Raw genomic sequence first — 15,008 nt, 5'->3', positions numbered from 1 at the left:
TCAAAAACAACAAAAAAAACAACTCCTAGCAGTGCTTGATTCATTGTTCGAACGGTGATTCTGGATCACAACGTGGACTCGGATTGTCCTCAGCATCACTTGATGCTCTTGCTCTCACTTTGGAAAAATATCTATCCATGTTTAAATGTTTCTTTGATTGTCCTTGAATCTTCCCGCCACACTTGCCATCCTCTCTCGCCGCACCAGTGTGGCGCGCTGCACCCTTTGGGAACCACTGACATAGGAAGACAAACCAAGGTGCGTTTTGGTAAAATGAGCTATACCACCACTTCAATCATCTCCATGGAGCAAAGGTCATAAAGTATAGCCAAATGGGGAGGGCCCATTTTGGGGGAAGATGAATATATTTAAAGCTGAGTTGGAGAGATGCTGGTCTCTCAGGGAATCAAGGGATATAGGGAGCAGTAGAGATACGGCAGAGGATTGGCTATGATCTCACTGAAGGGCTGAAGGTTTCCTATGGTCCACTCCTGTTCATACTTCTTCTCAGCCAGGTTATTTTTATTTTATTTATCTGAGGCATGTGCACATTGCTGGCAAGGCCAGCATTCATTGCCCATCTCCAACGGCCCTTGAGAAGGTGAGCTGCCTTCTTGAATCGCTGCAGCCCATCTGTCAGGGTTGCAATGTTGATGCAAGCATCCACAATAAGCTCATGCACGGTAAGGGCCTTTTTTTCCAGTAAAGAGACATTTCATAGGCAGAGGGGGGCACTGAGAGCTAATCCATGGGTCAGCAGGGCAACAAGTGAATGGGATGGGAAGAAGATAAGGCTAGTTAGCCTCCAGTAGGCATGCTGGCGGGAAGGTTGGCAAGAGAGGTGATGAGGCAGTTAGGGCTAGCTACTCTGAAGAATCTGTAACTTCATGGCCTGTCATATCCCTCCCTCATATCCAGGAACAACCTGGATCAATGGAAAGTGTTGGGGATAACACAAGACTACATGCATGCTAACCAGCAAAGGCATCATGCTATAGGCAGATGTTACAGTGATACGTTGATGGCAATTATTAATTTTCAATTTCATCAGCCGGACTTACATGTGGAACATTTAAAAAAAGTCAATTTCAATTGCGAAAAAAAATACACTGACTTTAGATGACTGCCAGAGGTCACCCGACATGTCTGCAAATGCAAGTTGGTCATATTTATGTAAGTTTCTAATGTGGCTTACAGCTTAGACATTCCCAGGCTATCCACCTTGCTGGTGTCAAGAATTACTTCAAGCGTGGAGACACTTACAATGGCTGCCACTATTTGCATCTTTATAATTACATTCCATTCTGCCAGGCTAGAGATGGAGAGTCTATGGAGTCAGTAGCTTCCTTGAAGATGTTGATGTGCTCATCCTAGCTCATTACATGGAAGAATGAGTCTATCAGAACTACCAGCTTGGATACTAAAAACAGATACTGTGAATAGCAGACTTATAAAATTCTAAATTCAAAATACTTCAAATTCCGAAGCAGAGCTTCCAGGGGAAAAAAAAACAAGGACTACCACTTCCAAAGATGTGCGAGTTAGGTTGATTGGCCATGCTAAATTGCCCCTCAATGTCAGGGGACGAGCTAGGGTAAATATATGGGGTTATAGAGATAGGGTCTGGTGGGATTGTGGTTGCTGCAGACTCGATGGGCCAAATGGCCTCCTTCTGCACTGTAGGATTCTATGGTTCAAGAAATGCCACAGCCATGAACAGTGATGGACTCAATCAGTAAACTCTTTATATTATCTACTTTATTAAAGAATCATAATTTGACCAAAAGTTAACCTCCACTACCGAGTAACATGGTTCTTTTCATGTGTGTGTGCATGTGCATATTTGTGGATGGTTTTAAGCACAATAATAACTAACCCCTTGCTTAAACTCAAGAAAGCCTGTTGGAACAAGTTCTTTGGAATCAGCAAGTAAAAAGTTAAGTACATACACTGAATTGACACATTCATCTTTATAAATTAAAAAAAACTGTGATAATTAACTGAGGAAATGGGGGAAAAAAGGGGGAAATCGTTGCACCTTTCCACACCTGATTGTAACAAAGAGTTTAGCAATCCCAGAACCAATGGGTCAGATCTAGGCCCTGTAGTCCTGCCACATCCAGTCGTGAATGGTAGTGGACAATTAAACAACTCACTGGAGGAGGAGGCTCCACAAGCATTCCCATCCTCAATGATAGAGGAGCCCAGCACATCTGTGCAAAAGATAAGGCTGAAGCATTCATAACAATCTTCAGCCAGAAATTCCAAGTGGATGATCCATCTCTGCCTCCTCCAGTGGCCCCCAGCATCACAGATGTCAGTCTTCAGCCAATTCGATCACTCTATGTGATATGAAGATTCGGCTGAAGGTGCTGGTTCCTGCAAAAGGTATTGGCCCTGTCTGTAGTACTGAAGGCTTTGCACTCCAGAACTAGTCACACCCCTAGCCAAGCTGTTCCAGGACAGCTACTATACTGGCATCTGCCCGACAATGTGAAAATTGACCAGGTATTTCCTCTCCACACAAAGCAGGACAAATTCGACCCACACAGCTACTGCCCATTAGTCTACTCTTGATTATTAGCAACGTGATGGAAGGTGTCATTGACAGTGCAATCAAGGAGCACTTACTCAGCAATAACCTGCTCACCAATGTTCACCTTTGGCTTTGTCAGGATCACTCAGTTGCTGGCCTCATTATAGCTTTGATCAAACATGGACAAAAGAGCCGAATGCTGAATGGCGAGAGTGAGTGGCCTTGAAATCAAGGCAGCAGTTGGCCATCTGTGGCATCAAGTAACCCTAGTAAATTTGAAGTCAGTGGGAATTGGAGAAAACTCTCCACTGGTTGGTGCCAAACCTTGCACGAAGGACAAAGCCTATGGTTGCTAGAGGCCACCGAACACAGTTCCAGGACATCACTGCAGGAGTTCCTCTGGGTAATGTTATATCAATAACCATTGTTGAATAAGGTCAGAAGTGGGGATGATTCACAATTCCTCAGATACTGAAGCAGTCCATGCATGCATACAACATGAACTGGACAACATTCAGGCTGGGTTGAGAAATGACAAATGGCAGAGCAGGCTCGAAGGGCCGAATAGCCTCCCTCTGCCTCTAGTTTCTATGTTATACGCCACACAAATGCCAGGCAATGACCATTTCCAATAAGAGAGAAGCTAATCAACTCCATTTGGCATTCAATGGCATCTCCATCACCGAATCCTCCATCTTCAACATCCTGAGGGTTACCATTGATCAGAAACTGAACTAGACTAGGCATATAAATTCTTGGCCACCAGAGCAGGTCTGGGGATTCTGTGAGTAACTCACTTCCTGATTCCCCAAAGATTCCTCAAATCAAGAGTGTGATGGAATACTCTCCACTTGCCTGGATGAGTGCAGCTCCAACAACACTCAAGAAACTTGACACCATCCAGCTCTTTAGATTGACACCTCATCCACCACCTTCATCATTCACTCCCCCTTCACTGACGCAGAGTGGCAGCAATGTGCACCATTTACATGATGCACTGCAGCAACTCACCAAGGCCCCTTCAACTGCACCTTTCAAACCTACGACGCCTATCAACAAGAAAGGCAAGGGAAGTCACCATGGGAACACCACCACCTGCAAGTTCCTCTCAATAACACACATTAACCTGAATTGCAACAATATCGTCATTCATTCACTGTTGCCCGGTCAAAATCCAGAAACTCCTCTGGTAACAGCAAATACTAAGCACTTGCTGCATAAAAAACCTTTCCTCATGTTGCCATTGGTTCTTGTCAGTAATGTGCATATGTCATGAACTAATGAAAAATCTTTTTACTGGGAGGACAGAACATAAATTCAAGCTGATTTTTTCACATGTCAATGAAATCTATCAGGTCAGCTTTATACTGAGCTGGCAGTAACTGAATACAGTGGGCTAAGACCTAACTGAAGGTTATAAAATCATCTGTGGCATCTTTTCCTCCCAGCAGTCAACTCAGCATCTCCAATGGCTACCTAGGAACACAGCTATGTGTTCTTCGCAAACTTGGAGAAGTAGATTTAGCCATCTTGAGGAGGGAGAGGAAAGTGGAGTCTTCTTTGATTTCAAGGTAACCTAAAACTCTATGATAAGAATGAAAAATCAAAATAAGGATTTAAAAAGTTACACTCAGATAAAGCTTCTTAGCTGAAATGATCCAACATGAGTTGAATTCAACCGATTGGCTGCAGTGTACAAAGTACATAGTTTGTATATTTAAATATTGGAAAATGCACTGTCTAAAGGCAATGTGTTACTTTCATTTTGCCAATAAACACAGTGGACGGGATTTCACGGACTTGCTCGACCCAAAACCATAAAATTTCGCCAGAGGTCAACAGACATTTCCATTTTCAGCCCCATGCTTGCTCCGATTCCATGGCAGGTGGGGTGGTCGAATTCCACACCATATGTTGCAGATCATGGTGTGTGTACAGGGGAGATTGGCTACAATGTGGAGATTCAGTTATATGGAAGCTGGGATTGTTCTCCATAAGGGCAGAGAAACGTAAAGGTAGGTTCATTCGAGGTGTTCAAAATTGAGGAGTTTGATAAGACTAGACAGTGTGCACTTGTTTCCAGTGGCAGCTGGTTTGATAACCAGGGGACACAGATTGAAGATAATTGGCAGAAGGATTAGGGAGAGTTGTAGCAAGTTGCTGCGATTGGGCATACACTGTTTGACAGTGTAGTGGAAGCTGACTGAATTGCAAGGAATTAGATATAAGCTTTATAAAACAAAAATTGCACAGCAGGACTAGCAGCCCTTAAAGGTGAAAGATGGAAAGCATGTCCTAGAAATGTCCAGATAGTGTCAGGCTAGCAGAGCCTATCGTGAAGAACCAACAAGGGCACACTTGAACAAACCTGGCTGCTGCCTTTTTCCACACATTTCCTGTGTACATTTGGACTTGTTCTCAAATTCAGACTGTCCCATAGCATCAACTTCACTTTTTGTGGCTTACAACACTACCTGTTCTGTCAGCTGCATCCTTAAAATACCTTTCAATTCTTTCACTTCCTGCTTTACCAGTTAATCATCACACTATGCATTCATACAGGCTCCTAAAGCACAATTTTTTATTTCACTTAATCTGCTTTGATTTCTCCTTCCTAACTCTCAGCATTAATTTCTCCCCTTCACTCTTTCTCTCACTGCTTGAGCTCACTTTCGATCTCTCTCTCTTTCTCTGCCCTGCGTTCACTTTCGATTTCTCTCTTTGCCCTGAGATCACTTTCTACCTCACTCATTCTCTCTCTGCCCTGAGTGCACTTTCATTCTCTCTCGGCTCACTTTCTGCCTCGCTCTCTACCCTGATCCTAAATTAATCACCCACTATTATCATTGGAAACACCAATTAAAACATTAAGCTTTGCCCAAGCGAGAGTAACTGAGTTTTAAATATCACACAAAGCAAGAATTACATCTGAACAACCTATCTGCAACTTAAAAAAAAGTTTTAGAAGTCTGCAGTCTCATCCTTGCTGAAGAAAACTATGGGCCTGATTTTACCATTTTGAGTCTAAGTGGCGAATCTGGGCGTCAAATAGATCCGAGCCTGGAATCCTCTTTGCAGCGCGCCTATAGGCGTTTTGCCGGCTCCAGTCCGATTCGTGCTGCCGGAACGATCGGAGCTCTGAACTGCGCATGCGCAGTTCGAAAAGAAATCTGAAGCAGCGCGGCCGGGCGGGAAAGAAAAAAGCAGAGAGAGTGGATCTCTGACCCAGATCACCCTCTGGGGGGGTGGGAGGAGGAGAGGGGGTGTGACGGGTCCATTTGGCTCACCAAGTCAGTTACAATACTGCGTTCAGCATCTTTGAACCATCTTGGATACAAAGGATAATGGCATTAGGGTTCTGCATGTAAGCCTTGCTTATGCTAAAAATTATATCCTTGGTGTCGGCAGCCATTCCTGATGTTACACTACTGATAACACCAGGACGATCGACCAGTGCCATTCATTATCCTTTGTATCCAAGATGGTTCAGTAGATGCTGAACGCAGTATTGTAACTGACTTGGTGAGCCAGATGGACCCACAAGGCAGAAGGACCATCTTTGCGTTGACCAAAGTGGATCGAGCTGAGGAACATACAGCTTATCTTGCTAACGGAAGGATGGTGGAGGGAGACCAGCGATCGAGGTAGGTTGGGGCTGTGCTCTGCCGGGGGGGGCCTGCCTCCCAGGGGGGTCTGATCCTGGGGGCTGGGGGGGGGGGGTCTGCCGAGGGGGCCTGATCCGGGTGGGGGGGGGGGGGGGGGGGGGTCTGCGACGGATGGTCGAGGAGGATGACTTCACAAGGGCAGAGAGGGCTTTGGAGGTTCCCCTGCAGAATAGAAATCCGCTTCGGACATTTATTCTGCAGGTCGCTAAAAGCATGGGTTCGGAATGGGCCAGAAGATGGTAAAGTGGGATTTGGCGGTAGGGTTGGGCGCGCGGTTCATTAAGTCGATTTAAATGCATGCTAATGCATTTAAATCGTCGGGCCGCCTGATCCGGGCGCGGGCCCGACGCCCAACTTTACCACGAGTTCGCGCCCGTTTCGGGCCCTATGTTGCAGGACTTTTAAAAGGATCACATTTTTTGGATGTTTATATTCTGTTATTTAAAGCTACACCCACATGTACGTGTCCCAATCCTTATTCCACTTTCTGTATTGTTATGTAAATGTGATATGCATTTCCCACTTTGCTGTCTGTGAGAGTTATTTAATCTGAATAGTTGATCAGTCTGCCTGCTGCTGGGCGCCGCAGATCCTCTGTAGAAGATGCAAAATTCAAACTGACACCAGAAAGAGAAAAAGTCTACACTCCAGAGCCTGCTGAAACCTTGTGATCAGCTTTATGCAAAGTCAACAGTGAGTGCTGCTCAATGATTCTAAAATCCAGACCAGTGTAAAGACTAGAGGTCTTTGGTGATAAGGTAAAGAGTGTCAGCCTGGGACATAGAGTGAGGTAAGCTCCTCTGATAGCTTTGCTAACATACCCTCTTAACACTTTAAAATTTGTTAAGGCCAGCTGGGCAAAAAATTCATCCTAGAAAATATTAATGATTAAAGTAGGTGCAAATAATACAAAAGGGATACAGACATTCAGTAAACTTGTTTGGCCTGCTCTCGGCAGTCATGTGCCACTGACCTGTTCATGGATGATTTCAGATAATTCCTTCACCATGTCTTTGAAATTTGCTTTTAATCCTTCATGATACTCCACCTGATCCTCCTTAATCAGTTTCTCGTTTAAATCAAGAGCCAGGCTGCAGGCTGAAACAAATTCCCTGTGTGCAATTTGAGAACAAGACCCAGTTTAGTTTTCTACCAATATACACAACGTGGGATGCCATTGGTGTTTACAGTACAGGAGGAGGCCATTTTGATTAGGCCTGGTTATTGCCAGAGCAATCTGAGCTAATCACACTGAGCAGCTCTTTCTCCAAATCTGCCTCAAATACAAATACAAAGATTAAATGTTTCTTTAAAAGGTGCAATGGGTTCTGTCTCCAATACACTCTGTGGTAAAACATTCCATGCTCCAAGAAGTGTATATGTTTTTCCTCGCCATGCTCCTCACTCTCAGTAAATTGATGATCCCATGTCACCTGCTATGTAACAGGAAGAAAATGAGTGGACAGGAGGCGATGGGCTTGGGCAAGATACTCTGTCAGAGAGTGCAGATTTGATGGGCTAAATGGCCTCCTTCTGCACTGTAGGGATTCTAAGATTGACCAGGCAGCATTGACAGGCTTCATCAATGAGGTATTCAGTGACAATTCACTTATTTTTAATTATCTTAGTGGACGCGAGTGTCTTTACTCCAATGAGTTGCTTGTCAACTCTATAAATGCAATGAATCAAGCCGATAACTAATCCTTTCAATTCACTCACCGAAATATTTCCTTCAGCCGCTTCACTTTCTTGGTCGGAAGCTTACTTGATTTATTATCATCAAGGAATGCTCTTGCATAGGCTAATGGACCAGCATTTACCTAATTGGAAGTCAAAAGCACATATCTTTATACTTCAGGATAAACAGATAGCAAAGCATCAATTCAGGGCACGAGGTCAGGCTAAATGATTTATCAGACTTAGTGAGGTTAAGCAAATGTTTTTGACAAAGGCATAGAAGGAATGTGTTCAAATATGAGAATGGAGATTGTGTTGACAGGCTTGTTTCATGTGCAGTCATTAAAATTGTGGTGTTTTGTAATTCTGCTTCTGCAAGATCACTACTTACATTCGATCTTCTGTAATTATAGGTGTAACAAGTTAGAGGTGTGACTAATGTGACAAGGAAATACAGCTTTTACATTGCAATCAGGCAGCAGTATGGACACCCTTGAGTTTGGGTCAGGCTGGTGCAGTATATCTTAGTTTGAATACAGTGAGGATTTGGGGAGAATATAACTTCATCGTTAGAGTATTTTCACACCTCTGGATGTTCCAAGTGCTTTACATCCAATGAAGTACTTTTGGAGTGTATGACTGATGTATCGGAAACACAGCTGCCAATTTGTGCACAGAAATCTCCCACGAACAGCAAGAAAATAAGTGAGTAGACAATGATGTTGGTTGAGGGGTAAATGTTGGTTAGGCCACCTGGGAAAGCTCTCCTACTCTTTTTTTGAATATTTTCAGGGATCTATTACATTCACCTGAGAGGATAGATAGGGATTTGACTTGCCCAAGTTGAGGAATGGCACCTTAGACAGTGCAGCATTCCCTTAATTTTTCACTGCCTTGAATTTGTAAGTTTCTGGAGTTGGTCATGAATTTTCAACCTTCTAACTCAGAAGTGAGAATGTTACCAGTGAGCCAAGGGTGACACTATTGAGAGGATTTTTAAAAAATCATGCCTGAACTCTCAAAGCATTAAAAAAATTATTCCATGTGATGTGGGTGTCACTGGCTAGGCCAGCATTTATTGCCCATCCCTAGTTGCCCTCATGAAGGTGGTGGTGAGCAGCCTTCTCAAACCACTGCAGTCCCTGTGGTGTAGGTACACTCACAGTGCTGTTAGGGAGGGAATTCCAGGATTTTGACCCAGCAACAGTGAAGGAACGGTGATATATTTCCAAGTCAGGATGCTGAGTGGCTTGGAAGGGAACCTCCAGGTGGTGGTGTTCCTTGTCCTTGTTCTTCTAGATGGTAGCGGTGGTGGATTTGGAAGGTGCTGCTTAAGAAACCTTGGTGAGTTCCTGCAGTATATCTTGCAAGTGGTACACACTGCTGCCACTGTTTGCAGTGGTGGAGGGAGTGTAGGTTTGAGGAAGGGGTAGCAATCAAGTGGGCTACTTTGTCCTAGATGGTGTCAAGCTACTTGGGTTTTGTTGGAGTAGCACTCATTCAGGCAAGTGGAGAGCACTCTATTTCACTGACTTCTGCCTTGTAGATGATTGAGAGGCTTTTGGGAGTCAGGAGACGAGTTACTTGCCATGGGATTCCTAATCTAAGGAATTTAGGGCGGCACGGTAGCACAGTGGTTAGCACTGCTGCTTCACAGCTCCAGGGTCCTGGGTTCGATTCCCGGCTCGGGTCACTGTCTGTGTGGAGTTTGCACATTTTCCTCGTGTCTGCGTGGGTTTCCTCCGGGTGCTCCGGTTTCCTCCCACAGTCCAAAGATGTGCAGGTTAGGTTGATTGGCCAGGTTAAAAAAATTGCCCCTTAGAGTCCTGGGATGCGTAGGTTAGAGGGATTAGCGGGTAAAATATGTGGGGGTAGGGCCTGGGTGGGATTGTGGTCGGTGCAGACTCGATGGGCCGAATGGCTTCCTTCTGCACTGTAGGGATTCTATGATTTCTATGATCTTTGACCTGGATGAGACTGTACTGGCAGCATAGGAGGAATTCAGGTTATAGGGCTAAATATCGATAAAGATGTTTCCTGGAATATAACTGGCTAAATGCTGCATGGATATTGGAAGAGAAAACAACAAGTGAAGACTGAATGACAGAGGCTGGTACAAGCAGATATTTCAGGGATTTACCTCTGGGAGTGATAGAACATAGAACATAGAACATAGAACATTACAGCGCAGAACAGGCCCTTCGGCCCACGATGTTGCACCGACCAGTTAAAAAAAAACTGTGACCCTCCAACCTAAACCAATTTCTTTTCGTCCATGAACCTATCTACGGATCTCTTAAACGCCCCCAAACTAGGCGCATTTACTACTGATGCTGGCAGGGCATTCCAATCCCTCACCACCCTCTGGGTAAAGAACCTACCCCTGACATCGGTTCTATAACTACCCCCCCTCAATTTAAAGCCATGCCCCCTCGTGCTGGATTTCGTGATGGAACCACTTTGGTAGAACCTCTTTAATTATTTGTGTAGAATTTGCAACATGGTAGCTGATACACGGTTCCTTTTAACAAATGGCCTTTCCTTATTCCTCATTTAAATATTTTTTCCACAAAGTTCCATGGAACTTCCCAGATTTTTTGAAACCAATTGTAAATATGTCCAATGTTGGCAGTACAAAGAAATTTAATAATTCACCAATCCTATTCGATCTAAATGCGCCATTTGTTGTAGTAATGCCTTTTTCTTAAAGTGGAGATGCCGGCGTTGGACTGGGGTAAACACAGTAAGAAGTTTAACAACACCAGGTTAAAGTCCAACAGGTTTATTTGGTAGCAAAAGCCACACAAGCTTTCGAGGCTCTGAGCCCCTTCTTCAGGTGAGTGGGAATTCTGTTCACAAACAGAACTTATAAAGACACAGACTCAATTTACATGAATAATGGTTGGAATGCGAATACTTACAACTAATCCAGTCTTTAAGAAACAAAACAATGGGAGTGGAGAGAGCATCAAGACAGGCTAAAAAGATGTGTATTGTCTCCAGACAAGACAGCCAGTGAAACTCTGCAGGTCCACGCAACTGTGGGAGTTACAAATAGTGTGACATAAACCCAATATCCCGGTTGAGGCCGTCCTTGTGTGTGCGGAACTTGGCTATCAGTTTCTGCTCAGCGACTCTGCGCTGTCGTGTGTCGTGAACGCCGCTCGACAATCACCAGGCAAGACTGTTCTCTTCCTGTTGGGGAGCACTTCAGCGGTCACGGGCATTCGGCCTCTGATATTCGGGTAAGCGTTCTCCAAGGCGGCCTTCGCGACACACGACAGCGCAGAGTCGCTGAGCAGAAACTGATAGCCAAGTTCCGCACACACAAGGACGGCCTCAACCGGGATATTGGGTTTATGTCACACTATTTGTAACTCCCACAGTTGCGTGGACCTGCAGAGTTTCACTGGCTGTCTTGTCTGGAGACAATACACATCTTTTTAGCCTGTCTTGATGCTCTCTCCACTCCCATTGTTTTGTTTCTTAAAGACTGGATTAGTTGTAAGTATTCGCATTCCAACCATTATTCATGTAAATTGAGTCTGTGTCTTTATAAGTTCTGTTTGTGAACAGAATTCCCACTCACCTGAAGAAGGGGCTCAGAGCCTCGAAAGCTTGTGTGGCTTTTGCTACCAAATAAACCTGTTGGACTTTAACCTGGTGTTGTTAAACTTCTTACTGTTTTTCTTAAAGGACAGGAATCAGAAAAAGACGCCTGACAGCAAAACTTTGTAAACGCAAGACTCAACTGCACACAATGAACTTCAAGCCAGTTCACCTCCATTACATCTGTGACATTGTCCACCAACCAACCTTCATCAGCCCCTCCAGCATTTTTGTCACCACAAGACTCCGTTTCTCCAGTGTCTTCATTATCACAGAAACAGAATTGTTATGGCGCAGAAGGCGACCATTTGGCCCATCGTGTCTGCACAAGTTCTCCAAATGAGCATTATGACTTAGTGCCATTCACTTGCCTTTTCCCCGGCACCTGCACATTGTTTCTATTCAAGTAATCATCTAATGCCTTCTTGAATGCTTAGATTGATCCTGTCTCCACCACACTCCCAGGCACTGCATTCCAGACCCAAACCACTCATTGTGTGAAAAAGGTTTTTCTCCCATCACATTTGCTTCTTTTGAAAATCACTTTAAATCTGTGCCCTCTCATTCTCGATCCTTTTACGAGGGGGGAACAGTTTCTCCCTATTTACTCTGTCCAGCCCTCTCATGATTTTGAGCATCTCTATCAAATCTCCTCTCAGCCTTCTTCTCTCCAGGGAGAACAGTCCCAACTTCTCCATTCTATCCTCATAACTGAAGTTTCTCATCCCTGGATACATTCTTGTACACCTCTTTCACAGTCTCTCCAATGTGTTCACATCCTTCCTAATAGTGTGGCAACGAAAATCTAACGAGTGTCTTGTTTAAGCTCAGTCCAACCTGCTTGCTCTTGTACTCTATGGACCTATTAACAAAGCCCAGAATATTATATGCTTTAATCACTCCTCTGTCCAACTGTCCTGCCACCTTCAATGATCTATACATTTGCACACCCAGGTACCTCTGCTCCCGTACCCCCTTAAGAATTGTATCTCTTATTTTATATTGTCTCTCCATGTTCTCCCTACCAAAATGCATCACCTCACATGTCTCAGCATTGAACTCCATCTGTTATCCATCTGCCCCCTCCACCAACTTGTCTGTGCCCTTTTGAAGTCCTACACTGTCCTCCTCATACTTTGCAATGTTTGAGTTTTGTATCATCTGTAAACTGTGAAATTTTTCCCTGCACACTTTCCAAACATCATCAGCAATCGGTTCTCACCTGCACTGAAACACAGCCTTGGAGTTTCAGCTGAAGTTGGATCATGTCCAGGCCGTTCGAGGTGCACAGCTTTCGCAGCTCACTCGTTCGATCATTCATTTCATCGATGGCAACGTCGATGGGCTTCAATTCGACCTGGTGCTCATACATAACAGCAATCCTCTTCTTCACATATGGGAAGGAGTGCGTTGCTGGAGGCAATTATTGACAGGTTACTGAGCTGCACAAGTTAGCAATCATCCAATAGAATAAAAGAGCCCATATCCTCCCTGACCCACATTTGAATTGGGTGGAATGAAAATAAGATGGGTTTCAAAATGAGCAGGCTTCCTATTCCATCTGATTCATAGAGTCCCTACAGTGCAAGAGGAGGCCATTAAATCCAGGAGTGGGGATGCAGTAATATGCTGATTGACAGTGGCCTACAATCAAGTAATGCTTGTGTATGGAACTTGTATAAAATACTGGTTCAGCTGGAATGTTAAGTTCAGTTCTGGGCACCACGCTTTCAGAAAGATGTAAAGACATTGGTGAAAGTGCAGAAAAGAATTCACAACAGCAGTTCCATGGATGAGGAATCTCAGTTACGTAGACAGATTGGAGAAGTTGGGACTGTTTCTCCTGGTGTGGAGAGGAGATTTGACAGAGATATTCACAATCATGAGGCACCTGGACAAAGTAGGTAGGGAGAATCTGTTCCCACTGAGGGGAGGATGAAGAACCAGAGGGCATAGATTTAACATTAATGGCAAAAGAAGCAATGGAGGCAGGAGGGAAAACCTTTTTACACAGTGAGTGATTAGGATTTTGAATGTGCTGCCTGAGAGTGTAGCAGTGGTTAGTTCAATCAAGGCATTGAAGAGAAAATTGGGCTATTATCTGTAAAAGGTAGGAAATGGCACAAAATAAATTGTTCTTTCAGAGGGCTTGCACAGACACCATGGGCTGAATGACCATTTTCTGTGTTGGAATCATTCTATGAAAGTTGACAAGTGTGATTATTTGATCTTTGAAACATGCACCATCCTGATAGATTTGTCTTTCCGTTTATTGTTATTCAATTACTTACATAAACCTGGCCTTACTTGTTAAAATCGTTCGCCTTTTGCACTGCTCCTCGACCCCTCCTTGCTTTTTCCCAGAGTGTGTGTACGGAGTCTCAAAGACGAATCGTGTGATGTTGTGGTTTCTCTCAAAATGTGTCTTCCTTTCAGATAATTCTTTTTCATCAAAGTAAGGATTGACAAAAGTGACCTGAATATATGCAAATTTCTGGTCCAAGTTTTTTGCATTTACCTAAAGAGTAAAAGAAAAATAAAAAAACAAATCAAGTCTTATAAACGTAGTCAGACCCTAAACCAAAAAATAAAGACCTTTCTAGTGAGCCTACTGCAGCTTTGTTCTTTGTAAGCTGCTACTTCGGGACAGGAATGTTACAAGAATAAAGCACAATATATTGTTCTGCTGCTAAGGTGAATATATATTCCATTAAACTTATAAGGTCTAGCTAATAAACCAACAGAGCTTTATAATGATTAGGGATTGTTTGCTGGAAAAACTATGCAGATTACAAAGAGCAGGAGCCTGATCCATCATCCTCTACAAAACTCCACTTACTCTCCATTTTCTTATATAGCTCAATTTCCTGTGCAGAAGAATCTATCAATCTCAGCATTGAGCATATAGTTTGGAGAATGCTTATCCTTACATCAGCACGATGCACCTTAAGCACTTAAATATGGGAATGACTTACACAATCTGACCACTTTCTGGGCATAAACGTTTTTACTGAATTTCCTGTTGTATTGGTTAGTATCTTATATTTATGGGCTCTAGCTTTGGATATTCCCACACAGAAATATTTTCTCTACGCCTACCCAATCAAACCTCCTTCATAATTATAGAGGCATCGGTGATGGCGGGTGTTATTTTTAAAAATATTTTTTGAATTCTCTGTGTGTTTATCTATGATTAACTGAACTGGGAAAAGATTGAGAGAGAGACAGCTTGTCTGTGAAAGCTGAGAGATAAGAGTAAAGACATCCGGTTCATGCATTTGTAATGAGAGGCTATGGTGAGGTTGGATTTAAAATGTGCATTGCGAGATAAATAGGGACTTCTCAACCAAGGGAAGATCTGAAGTGACAAGGAACTTCTCCAACTTAAAGGTTTCACAGGTAAGCAGGGGAAAGTATATTACATTTTACTGACCCAAAATTGGAAGCAATAGGAAAACACGAAAATCTTTCCAAAATGTAAAAATCTGAGTTCAAGTTAGGAATTTGAATCAGCCATCCGG

At 43.6% G+C, this 15,008-nt stretch overlaps 1 protein-coding gene across 1 annotated transcript in view; it reads right to left on the bottom strand.

The window, feature by feature from the left end:
* The window catches only part of LOC144492799 (dedicator of cytokinesis protein 11-like), a 298,872-nt gene that overhangs the window by 13,624 nt on the left and 270,240 nt on the right, over window positions 1-15,008 (bottom strand). Inside the window, 4 exon segments of the mRNA XM_078211239.1 lie at window positions 7,175-7,313; window positions 7,921-8,021; window positions 12,710-12,900; window positions 13,795-14,005. Coding sequence (XP_078067365.1) covers window positions 7,175-7,313; window positions 7,921-8,021; window positions 12,710-12,900; window positions 13,795-14,005 — 642 coding nt within the window.

This window comes from Mustelus asterias, chromosome 4, assembly GCF_964213995.1.
Source record: "Mustelus asterias chromosome 4, sMusAst1.hap1.1, whole genome shotgun sequence".
NCBI classification, from domain to species: domain Eukaryota; kingdom Metazoa; phylum Chordata; class Chondrichthyes; order Carcharhiniformes; family Triakidae; genus Mustelus; species Mustelus asterias.
The sequence above is the reverse complement of the archived record's forward strand: the minus strand, read 5'-3'. Positions and strand labels throughout refer to the sequence as shown.